At 41.5% G+C, this 25,234-nt stretch overlaps 6 protein-coding genes and 1 long non-coding RNA gene across 12 annotated transcripts; 2 read left to right on the forward strand and 5 right to left on the reverse strand.

The window, feature by feature from the left end:
- Positions 1–14: 14 nt before the first annotated feature.
- Positions 15–1,692, reverse strand: LOC100679754. Its single transcript, XM_003428183.5, has 5 exons — positions 1,520–1,692; positions 1,324–1,408; positions 1,025–1,236; positions 609–944; positions 15–534 (listed from the first exon to the last, which is right to left on the reverse strand). The coding sequence occupies exons 1-5, from the start codon at positions 1,637–1,639 to the stop codon at positions 193–195; spliced, it is 1,095 nt and encodes a 364-aa protein (XP_003428231.1). The 5' UTR covers positions 1,640–1,692; the 3' UTR covers positions 15–192.
- Positions 1,693–1,778: 86 nt separating this feature from the next.
- On the reverse strand, positions 1,779–4,007 carry LOC100123713. Its single transcript, XM_001607357.6, has 2 exons — positions 3,209–4,007; positions 1,779–2,573 (listed from the first exon to the last, which is right to left on the reverse strand). The coding sequence occupies exons 1-2, from the start codon at positions 3,572–3,574 to the stop codon at positions 2,124–2,126; spliced, it is 816 nt and encodes a 271-aa protein (XP_001607407.1). The 5' UTR covers positions 3,575–4,007; the 3' UTR covers positions 1,779–2,123.
- Positions 4,008–4,366: 359 nt separating this feature from the next.
- Positions 4,367–8,099, forward strand: LOC103317756. Its single transcript, XM_008216733.3, has 3 exons — positions 4,367–6,253; positions 6,602–6,929; positions 7,165–8,099. The coding sequence occupies exons 1-3, from the start codon at positions 5,919–5,921 to the stop codon at positions 7,630–7,632; spliced, it is 1,131 nt and encodes a 376-aa protein (XP_008214955.1). The 5' UTR covers positions 4,367–5,918; the 3' UTR covers positions 7,633–8,099.
- Positions 8,100–8,186: 87 nt separating this feature from the next.
- Positions 8,187–10,960, reverse strand: LOC100678376 (potassium/sodium hyperpolarization-activated cyclic nucleotide-gated channel 4-like). Of its 2 annotated transcripts, none has more exons than XM_008216730.2 (10): positions 10,819–10,960; positions 10,607–10,668; positions 10,284–10,522; positions 10,009–10,224; positions 9,780–9,951; positions 9,452–9,591; positions 9,175–9,365; positions 8,897–9,102; positions 8,610–8,819; positions 8,187–8,551 (listed from the first exon to the last, which is right to left on the reverse strand). In XM_008216730.2, the coding sequence occupies exons 2-10, from the start codon at positions 10,652–10,654 to the stop codon at positions 8,264–8,266; spliced, it is 1,710 nt and encodes a 569-aa protein (XP_008214952.1). In that variant the 5' UTR covers positions 10,655–10,668; positions 10,819–10,960; the 3' UTR covers positions 8,187–8,263. The 2 variants fall into 2 exon arrangements, with proteins under 2 accessions (XP_008214952.1, XP_016845495.1); XM_016990006.2 differs by having other exon boundaries at positions 10,607–10,715.
- Positions 10,961–11,071: 111 nt separating this feature from the next.
- On the reverse strand, positions 11,072–12,505 carry LOC116417431. The gene is made up of 3 exons (XR_004227691.1): positions 12,283–12,505; positions 11,323–12,123; positions 11,072–11,253 (listed from the first exon to the last, which is right to left on the reverse strand). It is a non-coding gene; the product is annotated as an uncharacterized LOC116417431 (long non-coding RNA).
- A 535-nt stretch (positions 12,506–13,040) lies between these two features.
- LOC100123706 (transcription factor IIIB 90 kDa subunit) lies at positions 13,041–25,095 on the forward strand. The gene is made up of 15 exons (XM_016989976.3): positions 13,041–13,209; positions 13,539–13,752; positions 13,834–13,918; positions 13,998–14,134; positions 14,213–14,317; positions 22,447–22,596; positions 22,682–22,775; positions 22,846–23,072; positions 23,151–23,321; positions 23,411–23,499; positions 23,574–23,706; positions 23,781–23,882; positions 23,953–24,136; positions 24,220–24,401; positions 24,472–25,095. Exons 2-15 carry the CDS (start codon positions 13,539–13,541, stop codon positions 24,603–24,605), a joined length of 2,007 nt encoding a protein of 668 aa, XP_016845465.1. The 5' UTR covers positions 13,041–13,209; the 3' UTR covers positions 24,606–25,095.
- LOC100679673 (BTB/POZ domain-containing protein 3) lies at positions 14,573–21,263 on the reverse strand. Of its 5 annotated transcripts, none has more exons than XM_003428181.5 (7): positions 21,007–21,263; positions 19,077–19,361; positions 18,851–18,998; positions 18,554–18,770; positions 17,061–17,247; positions 16,727–16,905; positions 14,573–16,635 (listed from the first exon to the last, which is right to left on the reverse strand). In XM_003428181.5, the coding sequence occupies exons 1-7, from the start codon at positions 21,101–21,103 to the stop codon at positions 16,171–16,173; spliced, it is 1,578 nt and encodes a 525-aa protein (XP_003428229.1). In that variant the 5' UTR covers positions 21,104–21,263; the 3' UTR covers positions 14,573–16,170. The 5 variants fall into 5 exon arrangements, with proteins under 5 accessions (XP_003428229.1, XP_003428230.1, XP_008214939.1 ...); XM_003428182.5 differs by having other exon boundaries at positions 17,040–17,247; XM_008216717.4 differs by lacking the exon at positions 21,007–21,263 and adding an exon at positions 19,821–20,283.
- Positions 25,096–25,234: the final 139 nt, after the last annotated feature.

Consider the following 25,234-nt stretch of genomic DNA (forward strand, 5'->3'; position numbering starts at 1 on the left):
ATTCTATGCAATGGTTAAGTTTATAAATATAAAATATATATTCTTTCATATAATAATACATACATAACGATTCAATCTTTAGTTTTACAGAGAGACAATATATTATTTTTTTTATAAATTATCGCGGAATTTTACTCGCTAATCAGTCTTTGAAGCTGTACAAAAAGATCTTATCCATCACAATAACGTAATTCATACTTGAACACAATTGGGTATCAAACTTAAAACAGATTTGAGTTCTATTTCTAAATCGGTTCTCTTTTTTACTAGATTGCCCTCCATAATATCAAGCCGGTTGTTTGTTTCTGATAAACAAGCATGGGCTTCAGTGATGCACTTTTGAACTCTCAAGAGTCTTGAAGGGCAATCTTGAATAGAATTGATGAATGGCAAACGATGATCATGGTTTTTAAAAGACTTTAGTTGTCTTTTGATTATATGTCTTAGAAGATAAATAAATCTTGCCAATTGAGTTGAAGCTTCATCTGAAAATATTGGCTCTTCTATTTTTTCACATTCGTCCAGAACCGTATTCTAAAATGAGATTATGAATTTAAAAGTGAAAGTACTTAACTTGAAAAAGTTGCTGTTCATCAAATCATACTTACCATCCACGTGTGAAATACATGACTCTTTTTACTCCACTTCATGCTTGTATCTAACATTGACGCTGTTTGTTCCATTTCTTTTATCCTCAGAAGCTCTGCTTCGTTGTTATTCTTCTTGACAGCCATATTTTTTATCAACGCCATTTCAGATACAGTCAAATGAGGTAATCCACTGGTTGTTATGCTAGCGGCATGAACCCTAGTCATTAGCTTTACTTTTTCTACATTCAGCTCAGAAATAGCTTTCAAATTATTACTCAATTTGTGAGCTTTTATCAATAAATTATTCATTTGGTTGGATACTGTTGATAATTTTGCATCATTAGTCTCCGCAGCCTGAGAGTGGGAATAAACAATGGAAAGATTAACTATTTAATATAATACAGCTGACGGTAGTTTCCAAACAAATATCTTACCGAATCAGTGCTAACTTTGGAAAACTCTCTTCCCAGAGAACTATCCAGCAATTTCAATCGAACAACATTTCCTAAAACGTTGTATTTTGTAATTAACCATGTGAGAGCAACCATCAACACTCTGCTCCTGGAATTGTGTGTTGAGAAGCTGTAAATCTCCAAACAAGGATATTGCAAGTATGCTAAGCGAAACTTGGTCCTCATGCATTTGTCTGAAAGGTATCGAAAACGAATTTCCTTCGAAAATAAAAATTACATTCTAACTCTACGAAAATAAAAGTAAACAAAAGTAAATTTACCAAAGTCGTTGAAAGAGATCGTGTCGTTCAATTCTTTCAACGCAAAATACGTCAGCTTGTCTAACGTAGCCCAGAAAGAATTTATCTAAAAGTGTCGAAAAATTAAAATTATTTCAATTAGAAACACAACAAAAAAACAAACCCTCTAATCATAACCTCCAAAAGCCACAGAGTTATCGCTAAACTCGATACTTACAACATCCTCCGAGCTTTTATCATACTTGGCTAATCTAAAATGCTCCGGCGTCAAAGTACTATCGACCGTGTCGTTTAAATATTTGCAAAGAATCGTGATCACCTCCTTTATGTCGTGCATGATTTCGCGTAAATAGATAATTTCGAATCTGGGACACAACAACGCCGCAAAAAACAGGTGTCCGGCGATCGTATCGCCGCCTTGTGTTGATAAACATCGAACGTCGTTATATCTGCAGGAGATAAGGAACGAAGGCAGATTCTTACCTTACCGACGAAAAATCATTTATTAATTTATATTCAATCGCATATATTTGAACAAGTATTTAGTAATATACATATACATAAATTTGTTTTACATCAAGACACCGGGCAAGATAACGTCACTGTTATATATAAAAATAAAAACGTTCGGTACAACAATTACCATCATCTGTACAGTACACGTGTGTAAGTATCGTTTGCTTATAAATAACGATTCAACAGCAACAATCTATATAAATCTTATTACAAAACTGTCATGATTTGCCTTATATAACCTAAAAATTATACATAAACTAATTCAGTTCAGTCAAAGCACATCAGACAAATCAACCCTCAGAAATCTAAGATCCGGGATTGGTCGCAAAAATGATCTCCGACGTCTCGACCACGCCGAAAGACGATATAAAAACATTGAGAATGGTAACGAGGAACACGGCGATGACGGTCCAGTTGTTGGCCCTGTTGGCTTTGCACATCTGGTCGTCGACCTTGACGTTGTACCGACTGTTCCAGATGAGGCCGATACCGACGACCACCTGGAGGAACAGACTCAAACCGATCATCGACAGGGACGGATAGTAGTAGGGATGTCTGCCGCTGCTCTGAAGGACGTAACGGAGCTGGTTGGCGTTGGCGGAGATCAGCGCGAGGTCCATCATCCCCTGGGCTATAGTCTTCTTCTGTTGGTAGACGTTCATGTCGGGGGTCGGTGTGGTCGTTCCCGGTGCTCCCGAGAAGCCTGGGAACGACGGGATGTCGCCGCCGGGACGAAGTCGCGGTGATCCTGGGACCTGGAATAAGGAATTTGTTAAATTAGGGTATAGGGAGAGATGTACCAAAAGCTGATTTTGCAGGTAAGTAAAAATACAGCTGAAAATGCGAAAGAAGATTTTTATTTAAAATAATTGAAATTTTGTTTGTTTACCGGTCAACATCTATGTTTCGGCATTTTTACCCGCCGTGACTAATTTTTCGGCATATTTTAATAATAGAATATTTTAACCGTTGACACTTTTATCTTTCGGTAAGATATATTGTTTATCTGCAAAATTATCTTTCCGTGCAATGATCCCCACCCATTCTCCTTTTTTTGGCTTTCGAATCAATAGTTTACTGTCAGAATCTTTTTCAAGTGTTACTAATTTCGCTCAACTGCCACTTGTGCTGAATAGAACGCGGTGTTCTTAAAAAATATTTCAAATGTGTTCGCGCTGGTTCAGCTACGTGCAGAGTATACATGATTAAAAATCTATATCCAAACCTTTCGTCCTCCGACAAAGCAGCACATCAGTCTCTCACCACGACCGTCTTCCTCCATCTCCATAAGTTATTTTCACAAAAACTCAAAACTTATCGTAATCTCTCAAATCTCGCGTCAATGCGATTTACCAAATGAAGCTAACAAAAAACTAAAAAAAAAAATCACCATCGAGGGCTTCTCATCCTCGTCGGGATCAGGCAGCAGTCCATCGTCGATACCAGGGTAATGCTCCCGTCTGTTAGTGAAAACCTCCGGCTCGAGGTCGTCGATCTCCGGTCCGGAGGTCGGCCGTGGATTGTTGGTGTTGTCGGTCTCCAAGAGACGAGAGCCGCGTCTGCCCAAGGTCGTCGCTACGATCGATGACTCGACGAACGGCTGCTCGTCGTCATCGAGTATAAGACTCGTCGGAGCCGCTCTCGTCGACACGCCGTTACCGATCCGCGACGGCATCAGCTCGTCCATGTAAAGGATTACGTCATCGTCATCGCCGGCGTCCGGTTTTGTCGTATTCGACTTGTTCGAGTTGGCCATGGCTGTTTCTCCTTTTTTTTTTTTATTCGGTGCGGTCGCGCGGTCACTTTTTCCGTGTTTTCAGCGAACTCGTGTGGTGTATATCACAGGAATCTTTATTGTCGAGCGTGATATCCTCCGTCACAGCAGCGGTGAATCATCGAACCGAGATCCACGAAAAAATAATTTGGCATCGTCGTTACACTTTTGGCACATACCTCAACTCGTATAAAACAGCACAAATCAATCACTATAAACAGTCAATACTACTCGATGACAAAGAGCACAGCGCATTATCGTAAACACAAAAGAGCTGTTGCACCCAGATCGCGAGGTGACTATCCAGCCTCACTATTAACGGACACGATGAAGCCAGACACGTGCGCGCAGAGCTGCACCAGACCAGTCGGGAGAGCGCGGAAAATACGTGCGCGCCGTTCGCCGATACGCGAGACACTGGCAGTATACACGCTTCTGTCCGGCTGGTTTGCTTGTGTTTGTGTTGGTGGACTCGTGAGTTCATTCAGTCTCGGAGTCGTTTAGCGCTTCGATCTTTTTGGGACGACGGAAGCTGCCTTGATCCACTGCACTCGAGGGAGAGGGATGGATCGCCTTGGAATTCTGAGATAGCGATGAAAGAGTAATCGGCTGCTTTGTATAGTTAGATTTATTCGTGTTTGTTTCGATTAATTGGCGGTGATTCAGATTTTCGAGTGCATGTAAATTTCACTGTTTCTATAGTACACCGAATTTTGAATGAAAAAGTTTGAAAATTCCATAAGAAGAGTCGTCACTGCTGCTGTTCATAAAATTTAATCACTTTCTTATGATTACTCAATTACTTTTACATGGAACTTGAATACAAAATATTTGAAATTTCAGTAACACGTAATCGAATTAAAATTAAATTTAATATTTTACTATAGCTCGATAATTATCAAAATTTTCGACAAAAGTTTAACAGCACAAAGGAAAAAGCTACAAATAATTCACACCAGCCCTTTGTGCCTCGTGTCAAAGTAAAACTGTCCCAACTCTATTATAGTAGCTCGTCAAGCTAGTACAGTTCTCCAGTTTCATCACCGAAAATTCTCATCGTATACGTGCCAGAAACCATACGGCCGCGTAAAATAATAAACGTTTGTTTAAGGCTACATCCCATTTAAAACACATGCACCAGCCCCGACTGAACTGGACTTACTCATACACACACGCGACTCGCGCTTACGTACAGCCGTCGGTAATTTAACCGACGATTCTGTATACATAAAAGATTTAACGCAGCTGAGACTCAAGGCCGCATCGAAGCGAGTAGTATAGTGATGATAAAAAGAAGGGGAATGACAGAAGATGAACCGACGATTCTGCGGACGTCGATGAGGAGTCATGTATATGGATGATGATGAGGGAAGTCATCGCGATCTATTTCAGGATGTGGAGAGCATTGTTCCATTCGGTTGGTTCGCCTTGGAATTTACAACGGGTTTTTAAACAATTTACTGCTGCGAAACTGCTCATTAGACTGAAGGAAGGTTTAAAATCCCATTGTTCACGCGGCTTTACTGTTCAGTAATTGCACTGATTAATAATCGGCGTGTAGTCACCCGAAGCTCTTTGTTCTCTGATTCTTCAAATAATAAATAAAATCAACACGTGTTTCCGCAAGACTCGACAACACAAAACGCGTCGATAGCAAAATCCATCACTGCGGTTTTCCCTCTCCCCACGAGCACCGCACGAATAAGCCAAAACAAAATTTATCAAATCGAGCGTTCGCGGCTCTTTATCGCTGTCGCAAGCTCGACACCCGTAATAACGCGCGGAAATATGAAATCTGTGTCAACACACTCACACAACTTCGTATTTCCCGCGGAAGCGCGATGAAGCGTCACGAAATATGCACCGCGAATTGATATGTATACCTACTCCGGAGAAACAAGCCGTCGATCGCGCGCGACGTCACTGAGAAACTCACGACGAGTGTATCGGCCCAATTTCGTTAATTGTGCCTCGGCATGCAATGGCCTACAAAGCTCCTCTAACGATACAGACACGAGCTTTTTTGTCCGAGAGGTACTTTTTCCTCCTGCAAGTCAGCCCGCTTACGTAACGCGGCGAGACTGGCTGGGTATTGAACTATTCGCGTCGTCAAGTAAACAACCTGCCGAGAGCTTGCGAAAGCTTTCGCGGTAGCGAGGGACGCGCAGAGCTTTCTCGGCATCGGGCCGCTTCGAAGCTCCGCTATAACGTTTCTTTTACTCGATTCGAAACATGGTCCCTCAGGACAGGAGCAGACTGAAAGCTCCGCATCGGTTCAGCGCTCGCTTGTCCGGGTTACCGCGGAAGCATCAGTAGCCTTATCGGCATGCAGCGGAAGTGTTGCGCTCATTGCCCGGGAAGTGTGACCCGGACGGGTGACCCTATCCGAGAACACGTCTGTACTGTACCCGAGTACGTAGGGGGTAGTTTAAGGGTCTCGTCCCTCTCGGGGAGGCACGTGTGCAAGGATGGGAGAACGAAGTCGGCTAAGGGTACGGAGATGCCCGAGCCGACTGGTTCGTGCTTCGACAGATTCGCCACTGCGAAGAAGTTTCACGCGGAGAATCTACAGCATCAGCCGCTGCCGGATAAGGTGGACGATGCTATTTTCACCAAGGACAAGAAGGCCGAGGATCCTTGCATGTGCGAGGCTGTTAAGAGGTGCTTTAGTTTTGATGACGTTCTCGCGTGTGATTAGATTATTTTACGTTATGTACAGTTCGTATGAAATCTGGAGTTTGTATCGTATATAATTTTGCTGAATATTTGATTCGCGATGACGATTTTTCCTTTCTTTTATTTCCTGTACGTGTGACCTAAGCGGACGTAATAATTAGTGTTTCCAGAATGATCGATTGCAACAGAACCCTGCGCTTTTTCCTTGTTAATTTACTTCGTAAATAATTATTTCTCAAATCGCTAAAGGTTAAAAAAAATTTGCATATTTTTTTAAAGAATTGAATAGTACAGGTCGACTAATCAATCAATCTCTTCCAACCGCGAGAATAGGTGCCAGAAAATAGTGCCGCGTCGCCAGCAGAACCGCAAGAAGGAGATAAATCGAGTGCACAAGTACGCGCCGGCCCTCGGCTGCAAGAAGCCCATGACCTACATGGACCTGGCGATATGTTGGGAAACGCCGATAGATCCCTCCTACGAACCAGCTCGTCCAGCTCACATCGACGGTTCGGATGGTGGACCTGCTCCTGCGATTTTCGCTCTGGTGCAACACGCTGAATCGCAAACCGATTGCAAGGACGGTTGCATACCCGGGATGAGAGAAGTCGAAGATGGCGAGGAGTGCGAGCATCATCAGCCGTGCGACAAGTGCGGCCAGGTGTGTTTTGTTTTTTCTTTTTAGAATTTTTGAGATTTTTTTTATCGAAGGAAAGTTTGTAAGGGGATCTCATCCCAATCATTTATTTATCGCATTGTAATAAAAGAATTCATTAATTCAGCTCGCGGTCGGTAAAGCAGATTTGTAGGTAATGAAGGAAGTTCGAAACCCCCTTAATTTCTCGAGGGGTAAATATAGAAAGAAATCTCTAAGAAAACATTCTTTCTACCTACAGAACGGAATAAATCCAGCCACCGAAGCGAACGACGATCTCTGCAAGAACTTGGACTCTCTTCACATAACCTCCCCACGCAACAGCAAACCTGGCGTAGGAGCCGCAGCCCGTTGCAAGCGAGCCCACTTCCTGAGGCACTGCGTCGCCTGCTGCAATAAATCCGAGCCAAAAAAGCCCTGCAGAGCTCGTTCAGCCTCGTGTCTCCAGAAGAACGGCTGCACCGTTGTCGCTCGCAAGAACAACGGACTGCCCGGTAAGGCCCACGTGCCACGTCCCAGGACCCCTTACGCCAGGAGGTCCTTCTGTATCGACACCCTCGCGCCGCCTTTCAGTATCGTTACCGGCTGCAGAGACGCGGATTATCCCGAGCACTGGAGGCTCACCTCGATTTACCAACAGTCCTACAGGAACCCGAGGAAGATGAGGGAGGGGAGAACGATTTTGAGCTACGATCGGTCGTACCTTTAGGATTGTTGTTCGCGCTGTTGTTTTATGTTGATGGACCATTGTTATGGATTTAGAATAGTAGAGTAGACCGTTAAAAATGAAAAAAAGTTTTCGCTTGATTAATTCTGTTTTCGGCATTTACATTATTATGTAATGGCGAGTATCGTTGTGATGATCGAATTTCTAAAATTAGGGTCGTTACGGCTATTTTCTTATTGGTTTACTACCTTTGCTAGAGGAATATAGTGTTTTTATTTTTGTACAATATACTATACTTTTGTTATATCGACTTACGATAGATTATATATTATATAGTGTTTGTTGAATAGAATATCGATTATGATTCGTTACAGCCGTTTTGTATACTGCACGTTGATAATAATTCACTAATCTCTCCTCTTTCCCATGATGGTATTGCGCTAATATTAATGTAATGCGTCGTGTAAACCAGAAAATAGAATTGAAATAAAAAGTACCTTAACAGCAAAGCCATGTGTGCATGTGCAGAACAGAAAGCAGACTGAACTCACTGACAATCAAAATTATTTTTCGAAGAGACTAAAAAAAAAGACAACATTGCCGGGGTCGTGTACAGTCAAATATTCATGCGAATATTGCAATTGAGCTGAGTACAATTTACACATAGCGAATCTCAATCCCTCCGCTTCCCCCTGATATTGCTAATATTAATGTAACGCGGACGCGGATCCTCCAGTTTGTAGATCTCGTCCAAAAGCAGCGTCTTGTCGAGCCTCTCAAGCGCGACCTTCTGAAGCTGACTCAGCAGATTCGGGTAAGGTGCGACGACCTGTTGAAACGCCTCGCGTGGGACGACCAGAATCTCGCAGGTCTCGACCGCCACGACGCTCGCGACTCTCTGCTCGTTCTCCATAACCAGGGCTATCTCACCGAAGTAGGATCCGTCCTCCAAATGGCACACCTACGCGCATCGGTTGGAATCGAAAATTTTCACGTTTTTACGAGTTCTTCGCTTATACCTCTTTTCCCAGACTCGTGTAGACGGCCACTGTGCCCGAGCCGACGAAGAACAGGCAGTCCCCGTGAGTACCGGACTTGACGATGACGTCGTTGACCAGGTGAATTTCGGTCCTGATGAACTTCACCAGCTCTACTATCGCCGCTCGCGGCAAATACTTGAACAGATCCACCATCTCCAAGAGGCTCGTGTAGTTGTGGAGAATCAGTTCCTGGAAATTATTCGCGTTGGAGAGTAAAAAAAATAAAGTCCCGGTGGTGATAATGAGTCGAGCGAGCTGTTTAATACTTCGCGGAGGGGCTCGGAGACTTGAGCGTGTATGCGTCGGTCTCTATTGAAGTTTTTCTTGTACCAGTAATTGCAGTAGACCATCAGTCTCTTTTGCGTGACCCGAGGCAATTCCTTGTACTGCACGTATTCCTGCAGCTGCTGCAGCAGCCTTAAACGCTCTTTAGCCGAGGAGTGGAAGGTAGTCATGAGCTGCAGAAATTGGGCTGAAAAAAGATTCGCCAAGCCAATGTAACGTGCGAATGTTTTTTTGTTTATCTTTTTTAAATAATACGCACAGAGAAGATAGACGAATCCGAGCTTGCCGAGTACGGCGAGAAGAAAATTCATTATCATATCTTCGGCGGTCGTGACGTCCAAGTAGTGCTCCGAACTGACTAAGGATATCGTGGCTCGGTTCAGGCATAGAATGTATTTTTTCAGCCTACTGTTCCGCTTCTTCATGCTCGCGCTCAGTATCCACGACTTCCTATTTTGCACCGATGCACACTAGAATGTAATGCAGATAGCAGAGCTGCGGCTATGGCGATAAAAGTCGAAGAAAGACACACTAACGATACTGCGTCGTCGAATCCGTCGAACTTTTGCACTACCATAGGTACGTAGTAGACGAGACAGGCGGACCAGTGTATGCTGATGATTATTATGATCGTCAGCTCCAGTATTTTCACCTTATGGAAGGACATGTGGTACGACTGCAAAACCATCGAACAAGTAAGAATAAAGAATAGTTTTGATTCCACACTCGACTGAAACGGTCACTTTTTGTGCCTGAATTATTATTTTCTTATAATTTTGAAAAACGTTGACTCTGCTTCTTAGGCTCAATTAGTGGCCTTTCGCTCGAAACTGGAATAAAATAATTCTATCGTTTGGCTAGTACTTTGTGAAACTGGCGTATGCAGCAAATCAGATTCCTCACTCTGAATATTTTGACGAAGTTGAAAGTCGAGCAGTACCAGTTGATGTGCTCGTCCCCGTGAGCCATGAAGTCGAAAACTTCGGCAGGGACTCCGGACAGAATGTCGAAGATAAAGTAACTTCGAATGTACTTTCTGCAATAATCATACGAGCTTTTCTCATGAAAATCTAGTTTTCAGAATAAAACTCACGTAAACACTATTCTCGGGTCTAAGGTCACGATTTTTGTGCGATAATCGAAGTATCCCGTGAAGAAGTGAAGAATCACGTCAAACAGCATGACGAAGTCGATGATCATTATGAAAGGCAGACTTCTCAGCTGATCGTTGAAAAAGAAGGCGTTCAAGAAGGGAGTCGCGATCAGTGCCGCAAGTGTGAATATGGTCATGGTTATGTCCCAAAATATTCTAAAAATGGCACTTTTGTAATAATGGAGTCAGTAATTCAGAGGCGACAAATCAATTACCGGAAAGGGCTGAACGGATGAATCATGTAGGGAAAGTCCTGCAGGTGCCTGCTGATTTCGAATTTGACAGCGGTGCTGCTTTTCAAACACGCTTGAGCGTAGTAGTGATTGGTGGACAAAATTCGCTTTCGAGCGACCCATCGGGAGAATCGAGAGAAAAGATCGTTTCCTTTTATCAGATTGTCTACTTCGTCTTCGTCGGGTGGTTCTCGACAGTCGTGGACGATTTTTGGACTTCGCTGAGGCCGAAACACGCGTTTGTTTGTTTATATAGCTAGCTTTTATGAATAACATTATTTGGTAACTTTTTATTGTCAATTTACCTTATCGCGATCGGACTCCCAATTCGGCACGAGGCCCATTAGATCCATTGGAGAGTCTGTCTCTGTAAAGCACACAATAATGCTTATGAAGTTGTGGTAAACATAACCCCTGCCGTAGGTCAGAAAAAAGTGTTAGCTAAAATTGTCGCGCAATTATAGTAAGTATATATCGCCCAAAATAAAATTATCTGCGCGAAGATGTCATTACTTACTCACGAAGTTTTTAGAAAATTACCGATGCTCGTCTTTACTTGCTGCAAAAAGTCAACGATTATTCGACATTTTTTACGAGCTATACAAGTACTACGAAAAGCTAATTTTTAAAAACGTCATTTTCTGCGGACCTTTACAACAGACGTGGGTATTTATGTCAACAAAAAGGATATCACAGGAAATATATAGGATTAGAATAAAAAGTAGAATCGGAATATTTTTTATTTCATTTGTTTACAAGAGTTTCGATGCAACTTGTTTCCATAAAATACGTGTAAACAACTTTGAAAACCACAGCTTTTTGAGTTATTACATTGCGTTACTCAAACAACAATAAAATTCAAAGTTCAAACGTGTACGTAGAATTTCAATCATTTGCCTCATGAAGCACTTCATTCGTGATTGTAATAAAAAAGGCCTTATATAAAGGTATTCTGAAACATAAACGTTGTTACATATATATAGTAGAAACAATTATTCAGAAAGATGTTGGTGAACTTTACCTGTTTTCTTATTTTTATCAACATAACTTCTGCCACAAAAATAAAAATTGACAATACATGGCCAACCTGTAGTACATACATAAATTAATTTCATTAGAATGGACAGCTCATTGTTATCCAAAATTTCATCTTCATGAATTACTCTCTGATTTAAAACAAGTCCTGTGGGAATCTTCGTCCCACCGTCGTAAAACTCCGGAACGGAAAATACGCTCTCTTTCAAATGACTCAATTGACTCCATCCGCGTTATGTTGTTCGGTGATTTCGCGAATAAGCAAAGGAACAAAATAATCGCTAAATGCGTATGCGTTGAATGTATCCTCGCCAATCATCCTTTTTATACAATTTTCATTATTTTCTGGCATGACTGTTACCTTTGTGACTGCAGTACGCATTTTACCTTCTATAAGTGCTCTATAACTTTGATTGTCCATAATGATATGGATGTCCGAATCAATTACGTCTTCCCAAGTATCAAAAACATGATATCGCTTTTGTTGAAAACGAACATACAGCAAATATTCCAGGAATTTCACTGACAACATTACGAATACGAGGAGAAGAGAAGAATAGAAAATTTTCTCTCTTACTTTTTTTGTCGTTCCACGGGCGTTGATAGCCCAGTCACGATCATAGCAATATTGTATGCTGACGCGAATCGACTTCCAGGCTCGATTAGACGCAACGAATATTTCGTGATGATTATAATGACGAAGAGTGCGCTAGTAGCTATAATCAAATTCCAGGGAACTATGACATCATAATATCCATTTTGCTTTATAATTATTTGCGGGCGGCCACTATAGGGATATTTAAAAAATACATATGTGAATATTTCCGTAAATCCGATAAAATTTACAGTGTTCAAAGAGAAATCAGAATCGTTCAGAGCTACAGCTTTAATAGCTTTGATTTTTGATCTGATAAATGGTTCATTAACTTTTAAACTCTGTACTTACTTTACCGTTCGGTCGGTGAAAAAGATAAAAAAAAAACATTGCAAGTGATTCGGAATTCTGCTATTTAAACGAACTGCAATGGATGGTGTTGTACTTTGCTTTAATTAACTAAATAACTGTTTCCTTCAATGCGCTGCTATTTTATCTTAGATTATCGTGAAAGAGATAACAGAAAAACACTGTCGAATCATTTGGTATTCTGGTGTTTGACTAAATCGTAGAAAGTCCCATCTGAAAATCAATAACTTTGTATTGTAAATGTTTGTGAACATTGAAATCGATCGAGAGTTTCCAACCTTATTGAGTTGAGTATTTAGTGCTATCATGATCATACGAATATAGTATTATACATACTATAAGACCAATTCTATGTTAGATAGAGTACTGTTTGTTTAAATTTCGCGCGCAAATCAGGCTTAACCAATATACAGTCTGACCAACCACAGGTGAGCGCTGCCAACCACGCGCAGTAAAATAAATTCGTTTATGAGCGAGGGGTAAGTTAGGGATCTATTTTACCTCCTTTGTAATATGTGAGCACTTACCGTTGCGCCCTCATTTCGGGAGTACATCTCATGTTAAATCTTATGGGCAAAAAATAGTTCGAGCGGCCGCCATTAGCAATTTTGAGAGTACATCCCATAAGATTACGTGTGAAAAGTGACACCAGCGCCAGTCCTCCTCTCCAACGACGCGCTCACAGCGAATGTATATATGCTTACTACTGAAGTATAACTATATATCTACGCTATACCTATAGCAAAAAAATCCTTCTGCGAAACTGTCGAGCTGAGTATATCTCGTGCGTGCGTGCTGATGCCATCAAATACTTCAATGAGTTTCGATAGCATTTTAGAGAGTTGGTGATTTTTAAATTTTACTTGTCGATCCAATTTCATAAGAGGACGTCATAATAAAGCTGTCAAGGTACGATCTTATTTCTTGTATAAAATCTGTGAGTAGTCGACGAAGTGGTGGACCGTGTTCGGTAGGGTTAGAATTTCTGGATACTGTAAACAAAGAATTCATGTTAACTTTTTTAGTCTGCAATTAAAAATGTTTTACTTTAAACAATGCCGAAATTCGATGAGAATTCATTGGGAATTATTTATGACGATTTTCCATATTGTAGAGATGTGCATATTTTTCTCTGAATCATATTGCTGCATGAAATTATTTTATGAGTTTCAAAGAAGAAAATTCAGATAAAATTGTAATTTGTGAAATTTTATTTACAATTCATTATCATCCTGCAGATGTCGGGCGGAAAGTGTAAGAACTGTGGTTCGACCAACATTGAAACAGATCCAGCTCGAGGAGATGCAGTCTGTACGGAGTGTGGTTTTGTCTTGGAAGACAATATCATTGTCAGTGAGACGACGTTCGAAGAAACTCCATCTGGCAATATGATGATGATTGGTTCTTTCGTCTCTAATGAGAGTTCTGGCGGTGCAACGGGCTTTGGTGCAGGTACAGTTTAGTGAAAATTTCTGATTTATCGTACTATTTGTTGGCCAAAACATTAATCGTTGTAAATTTAAAATATCCTAGGCTACCTGGTCAGTGGAAAAGAATCGAGAGAGATCACATTACAAAACGCAAAAAAGGGCATCACACATTTGTGCAGACAATTGCAGTAAGTATCTATAGACTATGTACTTCAAAATAATCTATGATTAGGAGATAGATATGAATTTTTTATTTGTGTGATCTAGATTGAATCAACACTGTATCGACACCTCAGTGAATTTTTATAAAATGGCATTGAACCGGCATTTAACTAGAGGAAGAAAACAGGCACACAATCATGCTGCATGTGTGTATATTACTTGTCGTACAGAAGGCACTGCGCGTATGTACATTTACTTTGGATCAATCTGATACTTATTGATGATGCAATTTATTTGACTAATTTTCCATTTTTGTTCAGATATGCTGATAGATATTAGTGACGTTTTGCAAATTTGTGTGCATGAATTGGGAAGGACATATTTGAGGTTTACACAAGCATTGTGCATCAACATTCCTTCTATGGGTGAGTTTTCATTTTATAGTAAACATTTCAAGTTACTTCCAAATTTATTTGAATGTGTGAGAGTTCACACAAATGTGAAATCACATTGTGAGAAACCGAATACCGAAAAATTTTAAATCTAGGGTAGTTTAAATTATTGATGAAAATAAGTGATGGGATTATTATTAAGATTTGAAATAGGTAGGAAGGCTAATTCATCTCGGTTCCAACAAACAGGATGGGTGAATTAATCAGACTTTAATGAGCCAATTCAAGTAATATAATTGCTCATAATATATATTTCAGCACTTACAGATAACTTTTATACATCTAAAAGCACTTTTTGTACTATAATACATATTCTTAAAAACTTTATAGATCTCTACTCCAATTTGAAATTTTCAGTTTATAAAAGAAAATATCTTTTGTAAAAAATATTGGGTACTTTCCGAAAGTAGATAGTTTTTTTTAAGAGTAAGTTCATAATATAATTCAATAATATTTATAAATTCTAGTTGTAAGAGCCTATATTCAAAGACTAAGATGTATTTTTTTTTATAATATTATAAGAAAAACGTGGAATATACATAATTTGATAGAAAGTACATTTGTTTACAATGTAAAAATATGTAATTACATGAACAAAATCATCATATACTCAATTATCTTTACACACAGATTTTTGGCACAAAACTGTTAAATGTGGCAAAGTCACTTTGGAGCTCATGATAACGAGTTCTCAATTAACAAACAAGCTAACTCTCTATTACAAACTTAATCTGGCAAATTTTATAACAGTCATTGCTTAAAATCTTATTGTTAACTTAATGATGCTACTTCTAAAACAGTGAAATTTGGTAAGAACTTGAAAGAGCATTTTTAACGATTTTTTTGTTAAGTACTGTGTAAATACAATAGGATTATACGTGCCACTAATTATTGAGTTTAAAGTACTATAGCTCTAAAATAGGCTTATATAATAATTTTCGTTTTGTCAAATTAGCGAACAAAATCGCCTTTTTTTTAAATTTTTGTTTAAACATTCACGTACAAAATAAAGCTTGTATAAAATAACATAAAAGGAATACCCAGTGACTCGGTGGTTTGCGGCATTTCTCTTGATGCACGGTATGCATAGAACACTTCGAAAGATTTTTTCACATTCAAAATCAGGCAGTTTTAAATTGTGCTCACAGTCATCAACCATTATGAAAAGTTACCTCTGCACGTTTAATACACAGTTGCGAAACTATTGTACATAATGCATGCTTTCTTACGCTTCGATTCGATACTGTCGTTTATTTATTTTTTTTTTTTATTATAAAAATCGCCTATTACGTTAATTTACAATCCTCACATCGTTACGCTTAACGCCGCTTACACGTAACATTCTCTTTGAAAATGCAGTATCCATGAGAAACAGTTTGCGAACCTAAAGAACACAATGGAGAGAAAAAATAACGCAGTACTTCAGAGTTTAGCAGAGTACAACGACGCGAGCCGTAAACGATGAATAATGTCGAGATTTAAACAACAGCTAGTATATGTAACAATTGCTATTATTGGCCAATTGACTCTGGCATTCACCAAAAAAGTTGCGCAAACATCGCGTACCCTCACGTGTAGGTATATCTCTATGGACGAGAATCCCAAGCAAGGATCGTTGAAAAATTCGACTAGTATATCCACCACTTGCAATCGAGCCTCGCTCGGGATTCGTCCTCTCTCACTCTCACTCTTCGCTCAATTTACAATGATCACGTCAAAAATAGAATCTAAACATTCTCGGCGTGGTAGCTGTAGTACTGCCCGACGCCTCGATTGACGCCGCGAGCCCGCAACACTCAGACCATTATCTCGGTGCCGTAGCTGCGTCATTCGTCCGAGGGTGGTCCGTAGAATATGAGCTCGGGGATCTGTCCGCCTTGAACCCCGGTGCCGTTCGTGCTCTCGGAGCTGCATTGAAACTGGAAGGTGACGCTGCCCACCGTTGCTTCGGACATGCCCTCTTGACCGAAGTAGCTCAGCTCACCACCATCGAGTATCGCGCTCGCCGTGTAGAAGTTTTCCGGCTCGATCTGAATCGGGTTCTCGAAGTAGACGTGGAAAGTGTTGCTCGAGCCGTCCGAGAAGAACTTGGTGTTGTTCTCGGATAGTACGCGACCAAGCCTCTTGAGCTCAATGCGCACGTTGTAGTCGGCCGCGCCCGACGAGCTGCCGTACAGACCGAAGCCCACCACGAAGATCCGCTTGTCTACGCTGAACTGGATCGAATCGCAGCGACCCCGATAACGCCACTGGTTCGACCTGTAGGCGCACGACTGGAATCTGTGGCATACCTGCGCGAATAGAAAAATCGTTTTCCTTAGTTTGCCTTTTTTTCTCTCGTCAAGAGTCTGATGCGCTCGAATTTTCCTCAATGCAATGTACCTGAGTCTTCAGACCCTGTCGAGGCTTTATAGGAAAGCAGAGCTGCGGCTTTGTACTAGCGATGAAGTGTAGAAATATGTCGATCGTCTCCTGCTGCGTGAGTATTCCGGTTTGCGCCGCACTGTTGGCAAACTCTTCCAGACTCATGGCAGGAAGTCTAATTAAATTCAAAGCAGATCCTGCAATTAAATTGATGACGCATCTTTTACAGTCGTGCAAACGAATCATGAGAATCTTGGCTGACACTCTAGGAGCATCGGAACTTTTATATTGAGAGATAAAAAAAAATAGCGTGTCTGCTATGTATGCGAACCTTTTTCCGAGCGATGCTTACCCAGTAATCGTCTCTGATTGCATGGGGTCGGTTCTAGGTCTTGTCTGAGGCACTCGGCGTGCGCCCACCTCAGGGCCGCGTTCCACAGGTGGATCTCCTTGCAGTTGAGTGTCTCTCGCGACAGCACCGACTCCAGCGTGTGTATGTCGATCTCCACGAAGCCTTCCGAGCGTAGAGCCATCTCTGCCTGTAGAATAGTTTTCAAAGTTCAGTTTTTGCCTTCCGGTAAAAGTTAACAAAGAATAAGATGATTGCCGAGTTTGAAGGTTCGAAAATTAAACGTAAATTCGCGAGAAAAAAAATGGAAATCAGACAGCGAGTTCACGTGGCTGGCAAAAATAAATACAAGTGGCGCGCGCTTAGACGGTAAAGTTTCCTAGGAGTAAGAATGATGCAGAGAGGTGTTTTTTTTTGTTTAAAAAAAGTTACTATATTTTAATATCTTGATTTGTAACATCTTAACAACACTTCACGATATAATTGCAATCTCGGTATTCCATTAAATGAACACAGCCTTAATATAATGTAAATCATCACAAATAATTCTCTTGCTAATTCATCGACGAGTGATATAGATATATATATATATATATACCTTATGTACACTTTATAAAGATCATCATTTATACATTGTACAATTCTGGATACGCAAGAATATCCACAAACTTAGAATTCCTTAAACGTAATTTTACTTAATTATTCACAGAATTATTCAGATTTCGTCCGATATAAAAAATACCCTATACTTGAACGATTTAAAGTCTATGAGGAGTATATCATTGCTTAAAATTAACATAAGAGTCCGAAGTAATAAAGCTGAGCAAGCGAATCCCGTTATGCGAACGCGTGAAAAGTATACTCGTGATCAATGAATCAATAACAATTCAATGAATCCAACGCAGCAATCGAGTTCACATATAGTTTTGTTTTTGAATTTCACGTTTGATATTGTCGCTAGATCCCACCGCCGGAATGAATTTCTCGATTATTTCTCTCGATTATTCCTAGTGATTCTCGTTGCTGTTAATCAGCCTGAGCTCCTCGCAATTATTATCGCAGTAAGCCTCGAGATCGAAATTGTTCTCGCTATCTTTGCAATCCTCCGTAAAGCTATCTTTGTAAGTGATATTCTGAATGACCTCGACGTCGAGCCTGCCGTCCAAAAAGTACGGCTCGCTCCTCGTACGACTCAGAGCATTCAGCTGCCTCGGTGGATTGTTCAGCTTAACGTCGAACAGAAAGCAATTGCTCTCGGACAGACTTAGGGGATAGGAGGCGAATAGGAGCTTGTTGCAGCGCAGGGCCTGAAAGTCGCCGTAGCTCGAGCCAAGAGCCTCGTTGTCGATCTGCTGGCCCTGCCATCTTTGCAACTGATTCTCGGACAACGAGTCCTCTTCGGAGTTCCAGCTCAGTGCGCGATATATACATTGCGTCTCGGGGCAAGGGAGCTGCCTTGGCTTCCCGAAGGATATTGATTTTAGAGTCGGACTTACTTGGGCGTCAATCACTTCCCAGCAGCGTTGCATGAGATCAGGCTCTTCGAACAGTCGGGATTGGCTCAGTAGTAGACACGCATTTTTGGCGTTCAAACTCGTTTCTAAAAAAGTAACGCAGGCGCGGGCTAAATGGGGCACGATGTACTTCTTCGCGACGTACAGGGTAGCTAGCACCGTGTCCGCTTCGAGCTTCACGTCGTCGCAGTACATATACCTGCAATTTCAATATTTTTCATCAGTATATCATAATTAATCCACATCCTTTGATGGCTTTGATTCTCAGTAAACATTCACCTCAACAGTGCCAAAAATGCAGCAGGTTCTACATCGGGTACTTCTATCTCGTTCTTGTTTTCTGCCAGGCCTCCGTAAAACATGGCATAAAAGACAGAACTACCAGTGGCTAGCACATATTTGTGAGCTGGTATGGTCTGCGTGTGTCCTGAAAGCATTTCCATACGCATTAGTTTAGACTGTTCATCGCAGGAACTTTGTCAAGGATTCCTTAGCTACAATTTACCTGGACTCCCAACGACGAATTGAATATCAGCCATGAGGGGATTGTTGAACATAGCTGCATTCCGCTCTCTTATCGTGGGCTTTGTGGCCTGCCAGTTAGGATCTTGAGTGCAGTCCTCCAGGGACAGTAGGTTGAAGTTCTGCGTTATGGGCGAAGACACAGAGGACAGTGGTGAGGCTGGTGTGCTCAGTGGCTGGTTGATAACCCCCTCTCGCTGCAGGACAAGCGAGGATGAGATCGGACTGACAGATGGTGGTGAACCTGACACCGTACTGGGTGACTCCGCTAAAAGCACAGACAGAAAAGCATTAGACCCTCAATCGCCATCAGAAAGTATATATTATCGCTAGTGGGTACCAAGCGCGAAAGAACCCTTATATTATCGCTCCTGCGACGTTACATAATATCGCGCGAGTGATTTCAGAACCTCTTCGCGATCAACAACCCTCGAACGCTCGAGCCTGAAAAAAAGGGCAAAGCGGCAGCCTCCTCGATCGAAATCCACATACAACCGTCGCGAACGAGAGCAGAGCGAAAAAAAGATCGCTACTCGTACGTGTTCCAATATACACATACACACTCGCGACGAAAAGAGGTCCTTTATCGCTCACGGAAAGACTGCAGACACTACTGTGTTATATACGTGTGTATGTTGCAGCGCAAAACGCTTGAACCCCAGAGAGCGTATAGAGTAGCACAAGTGGGGCCAATTACGGCAATGTAGGTTAATTCAAACGCTTATACCGTCAGTGTAGAGCTGCTGCTGTTGGCTACTGGCAGCGCATACCTCGCGCTTCCTCTCACCCCGCGATGCTGCAGCTGCGCCTTTCCTCGCCGTCGACTGCGAATTCGACGACGACGAGGATGACGACGAGTCGCTGCTCGACATGTCGCCTGCTTCTAGTTAACTACGCAACGCTGATCCTTTTGGGACTGAGGGGACACCACATCCTCGCTCTCTCTCTCGTCTTCTCTCTATGTTGCTGTCTTTAGGCTCACACACACTCCGCTCCCTTTCTCTCGGCGGCGGACGTGCACTGCAGCAGCGACTGCTGCTGCTGCCTTTCGCTGCGCAGCCTGTATACGTATATATACATATATATATATAGCACACAGGCGGGCGCGCTCCTCGCGTAGCATGAGTTCCTGGTATCTGCGCGCGCCCCTCGAGGAAAGCTGCTGCTGCTCCGTCGCAACTAGTATAACATTCTCAAGAGAGAACTGCGCCTGCGCGCTGCTGCACTCGTGTGTGTGTATATATATATATATATATATATATATATATATATGTATATGCCTAGCGATGCATTATACGACACGAGTCGCTATGTACTATATAGCGTGGGAGACGCGCGCGCACGAGAGCACAGAATTCGGCATAAAGATTTTTTCAGAGGCGTGATTTCAGCCGCTCCGGCTAGTTTGTTTGGGAATGGCGACGGCGGAACGTTTCTTTGTTGTTTTATTTCTATATTACGCTGCAGCCAGTAATACTGTGCATAGCGCAGAGGGAGAGCTGAGTCGTCTGCTCTTTTTCTATTCTGCTCCGAAGTGCAATTACGGGATGAACCTGTAATGCTCTTTTATTTTCATTCTTCAAAGGCTAAAAGTCGACCATTGTTGTTACTCGACAAATGCCTCTGTGCGCTTTGCGAATGCAGGATGAAATATTCACGCTGGCGAATCGATAAACGTATAAAAAACCGGAGCCGAGTTATTCCGTCGGCGTCCGGTCGCCGAACTTTGTCCCCTTCGCATCAGGATGGGCGATCAAGCTTTTTCCGACTAAAACTCGGGAAAAACCCATCCCGACTCCACCCAATAGGTACGAGAACACAGCGCGATGAAAAACACGCTCTACAGGCAGTATATACGCACGGGGGTAACGAACGAGCAGGGCGTCGCTCCCTGCCGTCTACAATGTACTCACCATTGACCCAGGCGTTGGTCTGCGTGACGGCGATGTTGTCCTGGAAGCGTTTGACCGGCTTGGTCGCGATTTTCGAGTAGAGGTTCGACATGGCCATGCCGGCAGCCGTCGGTTTTTTCTCTACAGCGGGAAAATCTCTCAATGGACTATATATATATATATGTGTGTATGTGTATATATTGTGTAAAGGGCAGACGACGCGACGCGGCAGCCTTTGGTGGAGGACGTGTCGGTGCTGCGGCTCGCCGACGACTAGATTCAACGCCGCTGACGCCTCGCCATTTTCAGCGCGCGCGCGCGCGCTCTGTCCCCCCCTACTCCTCTCTCGAGGAGTTTTGGTGTGTGTGTGTGCGTGTGCAGCGTGTTATTGTGGTTATCAGTGGATGCTTTATCTTGAGGATCTTGAGCGCTGCTTCAGCGGAGGCTTATCTCGATGATTGTTGTTGCTCTGCTTCTAATTTAGGATAGATTAGGTTGGCCCATTGATATTTTCTGAGTTTGTGGATTGATTGGTTATCTGCCGTTTTAATCGTATACGCGACGTTAGAATATGTTAATGATAAATGTATGCACACGGAGAGTCTCGCATACTCCTGTTACGGTACATTAAGCATTTTTCCAACTCTCTGGATAAGCAAAGAAAAGAAACAATAAGAACTGGCATGTTTGAAGAAAAATCTATTTTCGATCTGCAAAGTCGATAAATACAAATTTATAAGGGTTATCATGAATTTATTTCATTCATTGGCCTTGAAAATAAATGTATATATTTAATAAAATTCAATCCCCGAATAAAACAAAGCCGTTCTTCCCTCGCATCAACTTTGGCTCAGACGAAGCCCTCCTCTCTCTCTCTCTCTCTCTCTCTCTCTCTCTCTCTCTCTCTCTCTCTCTCTCTCTCTCTCATGTGTATTTATACATGCGTCGGTCGATAGGAGACGTCTGTCGCATACATATAACGCGGCGAAGGGACAGAAGGCCGAAATAATAGCGCCGCTTGAATTTTGCATACCCGCCACGCGTACTATATACACATGTGTATCGAAGAGCGACGAGACGGAGCATCGCTACGCGGATGTGCAGCTCCGGTGATTGATTGCACACATGGCGGAAAGCGTGGGTGGCATATACGATGAGGAGAGAAATTTCGTTGGTCCATGGCAGAATTTTTTTTTAATATTAATTAATTTAATGTATTCATTAATTTTTCATAAATATTAATTTTATCAGTGAAAACTTGTATAATGATTATTAGAACGTTTCGTAGCTATCACATTAATTTAATAGAGTTTACAATAATTAATTGGATTAAAGGGGAAAAATTTTATTTTACGATAAAGAATTTTCTTCGTAATTTCTATAAAAGATATTTATAAGTCATACATTTATATATTTCTCGAGAAAGCAGAATCGGAATAATATTATGTGTTTTCATTTCAGATCCGTGTTTATACATAATGCGCTTCGCAAACAAGCTTGAATTTGGAGACAAAACTCACGAGGTATCGATGACCGCGCTGCGCGTTGTTCAAAGAATGAAGAGGGATAGCATCCACAGCGGCCGAAGGCCATCTGGCCTCTGCGGCGCAGGTATAATAAACTTTACTCGCTGCATCACAGAATCGCGATAAATTTCGAGGGTAAAAATAACTTATAATTACCTTTCGCTTCTCAGCCCTACTGATGGCTGCCCGACTGCACGAGTTCAACCGGTCCCCCAGCGATATCATCAAGATCGTCAAGGTTCACGAATCGACTTTGAGGAAAAGGTATATACGTTTGTACGAAGCGATAACCGCCTGTGTACATAGCGGAATCATTTTTTGAATGTCGTTGCAGACTGATAGAATTTGGTGAGACTCCCTCGAGCGCTTTGACTCTGGACGAATTCATGACAGTGGACCTGGAGGAGGAACAGGATCCACCGGCGTTCAAAGCCGCTCGGAAGAAAGACAGAGAACGGCTGCAGAAGCTGGATAACATTGCCAACGAGTTCAGCGAGCTTCGGTCGGAAATCGATCGTCAGCTCGAGGAGCAGAAATCTGCGAAAGGAAGATTGAAAAATTGTAATTATCAGCTATTCTTAAACTTATATTTTTGTTTATTTGAACTCGTATATTATTAACGTGTTGTGCTATTTTCAGCTGCTGCTGTGGAAGAATCCGATGCGAACAGGTTCATCATAGAGGCGAATAAGACCGTAATCGAGAAGTGCGTTGACGGAAAGGACCCCGACGACCCCGACGACCCCGACGAGTTGCCAGCGGTGGATAATAGCGTGCGACGAAATGATAGCTCACTTGCCTCTGGATTAGGTATGTTACTGCATTTTTTTTTGTATGAAGCTATATTTTTATTACAAAAATGACTGGAGCGTTTGAATCAATATACTTGGCGAACACAGGACCCGATATAGCGTCCATGGGCTTGACGACGTCTTTTCACGGTAAAGAGGACGCGAGCAAGGAATCGTCGGCGCTGTCGTTTGAAAACGTAAGGGAATCTTATCATTAGATGGTTACAGTAATTTATGAATCGATCAATAATGGGTTTCAAATTCTTCGCAGCTGGAGGGTGAAATCGATATTACAGATTTGGATGACGAAGAACTAGACAGTTACATTATGTCGGAAAAAGAGGCTCAATTCAAAAGTAGTTTGTGGAACAAAGTTAACGAAAAATACTTGCAAGACCAAAAAGGTAAAGGATCGTTGTGAATTTTTTTAAAGTAATTTTAAGCGAACATTTTATTGATTTAATTGTTGCAATCACAGAGAAAGAGGAGAAACGGCAAAAGGAATTGGCGGAAGGTAAACCAGAGAAGAAAAAGAGAAGAACAGCCAAGAAGAAAAATCAGAATCCAGCCAATAGTGCAGGTAAATAATTTGAAAACTCTAATTCTTTTAAGTGTTTCCATGTGTACTCATGTATTTTATTTTTTACTAGGAGAAGCAATAGAAAAGATGCTGCAGGAAAAGAGAATATCTACAAAAATCAATTACGAAGTATTGAAGAGTTTGAGCGCCACTCCTGCAGCACCCAAATCGCCACAAAAAATACCCGATGATATATCCTTTGTTACGCCCAAAAAAGTAGATATTAAGGAAACCTCTCCAGTAATAAGCCCTACGTAAGTATTTTTGAATCGAATTCGTTACCTCTAACTCTTTTTTACTCATTGACTAATATCCGACTTCCAATGGTTTTTTATAGCGTTAAAAAAGTACAACCTAAGGTAATAGAAATAAGTAGGAGAACACCAAACGTGAAGATACCAGCTGCCAGAAAAAGAAAAATTTCCGACACAGAACCTGCACCTCCAGTGGAAGCAGCAGAAGAACCTGTGCCTGTACCATTATATGTGCCTCCAGCAGAATATGACGCGGGTAACGATGGTGGGTACTTTACAGAATTTTTTGTATGTTATTAACTCGAAATTTTATTTATCGTTGCATTTTTTCTTAGTCGACGAAGCCGACGACTATCTGGATGAAGAAGCAGAGCCAGAGCCAGATCCGGCTGAAATGTCAGTTGGTCGATTGCTAGGACGTCAGGACGACGTCGATTATGGATATGGTTACGACGAAGAAGATTATTAAAGTATTTATTATCAATATTTCTTAATATTTTTTCTCGCTGCAAGCAGCAAAGAATATTTTAGACTTTGTCGAACAAACCGAAAAAATTCAGTGATGCATTTAACACTGAAAACGTGAAGACTGAAACGGCAAAAAATGCGATTTTCTGTTTAAAACCATTCACCTTCCATAGTATTTTAAACATTGTTGGTCCATCTATTTATTAAAAGAAAATTGTGATTTTAATCATTTTATATTTAAACTAGGTTTCAAGTAAGTTAGTTTTTTTAAGGCACAGTAACTGTTATTTTCTTTCCTCTAAGATTTTCTCAAATGGTTTTTTATTTATTATTTGTTTTACTCGTATCGATTTTTCGTTAAATGCCTAGAATATTGTTGAGTTTCCGTGAACTAAAACTAGATAGTCGTATATAGGTATATAATTTATACAATTCTTAACAATGTCATGTTAAGCTTTTTACAAAGTGATAAAAAATAAAAAAATGTTTAATGATACTTTTTATCTTTTTATTTTCCCACTGTAAGTTGGAATCCGTCTTCTTAGCCTTCTATTGGATTTTCCATTTGGCATTATTATTGATGACTCCACAGGCGTGCCCACTTTCCAACACCCGTACCTATATATACAC

Source organism: Nasonia vitripennis, chromosome 4, assembly GCF_009193385.2.
Source record: "Nasonia vitripennis strain AsymCx chromosome 4, Nvit_psr_1.1, whole genome shotgun sequence".
In the NCBI taxonomy this organism is placed as follows: domain Eukaryota; kingdom Metazoa; phylum Arthropoda; class Insecta; order Hymenoptera; family Pteromalidae; genus Nasonia; species Nasonia vitripennis.

Bases quoted from the DNA above. Each gene is read 5' to 3' on its own strand.
- LOC100123706 (XM_016989976.3), top strand. From the start codon at position 13,539: ATGTCGGGCGGAAAGTGTAAGAACTGTGGTTCGACCAACATTGAAACA. The intron at 23,322-23,410 runs GTATGTTACTGC...TGGCGAACACAG, and splicing joins CTCACTTGCCTCTGGATTAG to GACCCGATATAGCGTCCATG. The intron at 23,707-23,780 runs GTAAAGGATCGT...TTGCAATCACAG, and splicing joins ATACTTGCAAGACCAAAAAG to AGAAAGAGGAGAAACGGCAA.
- LOC103317756 (XM_008216733.3), top strand. From the start codon at position 5,919: ATGCAGCGGAAGTGTTGCGCTCATTGCCCGGGAAGTGTGACCCGGACG. The intron at 6,254-6,601 runs GTGCTTTAGTTT...CCGCGAGAATAG, and splicing joins ATGTGCGAGGCTGTTAAGAG to GTGCCAGAAAATAGTGCCGC. The intron at 6,930-7,164 runs GTGTGTTTTGTT...TTCTACCTACAG, and splicing joins CGTGCGACAAGTGCGGCCAG to AACGGAATAAATCCAGCCAC.
- LOC100679754 (XM_003428183.5), bottom strand. From the start codon at position 1,639: ATGCACGACATAAAGGAGGTGATCACGATTCTTTGCAAATATTTAAAC. The intron at 1,237-1,323 runs GTAAATTTACTT...GATACCTTTCAG, and splicing joins GATCTCTTTCAACGACTTTG to ACAAATGCATGAGGACCAAG. The intron at 945-1,024 runs GTAAGATATTTG...TCCCACTCTCAG, and splicing joins CCAAAGTTAGCACTGATTCG to GCTGCGGAGACTAATGATGC.
- LOC100678376 (XM_008216730.2), bottom strand. From the start codon at position 10,654: ATGGATCTAATGGGCCTCGTGCCGAATTGGGAGTCCGATCGCGATAAG. The intron at 9,366-9,451 runs GTTAGTGTGTCT...GGTGCAAAATAG, and splicing joins GGATTCGACGACGCAGTATC to GAAGTCGTGGATACTGAGCG. The intron at 9,103-9,174 runs GTGCGTATTATT...ATCTTTTTTCAG, and splicing joins CGGATTCGTCTATCTTCTCT to CCCAATTTCTGCAGCTCATG.
- LOC100679673 (XM_008216716.4), bottom strand. From the start codon at position 19,965: ATGTCGAGCAGCGACTCGTCGTCATCCTCGTCGTCGTCGAATTCGCAG. The intron at 19,362-19,820 runs GTATAAGCGTTT...CTGTGCTTTTAG, and splicing joins GCAGCAGCTCTACACTGACG to CGGAGTCACCCAGTACGGTG. The intron at 16,636-16,726 runs GTACATTGCATT...CTATTCGCGCAG, and splicing joins GACAGGGTCTGAAGACTCAG to GTATGCCACAGATTCCAGTC.
- LOC100123713 (XM_001607357.6), bottom strand. From the start codon at position 3,574: ATGGCCAACTCGAACAAGTCGAATACGACAAAACCGGACGCCGGCGAT. The intron at 2,574-3,208 runs GTGATTTTTTTT...TCCTTATTCCAG, and splicing joins AGGATGAGAAGCCCTCGATG to GTCCCAGGATCACCGCGACT.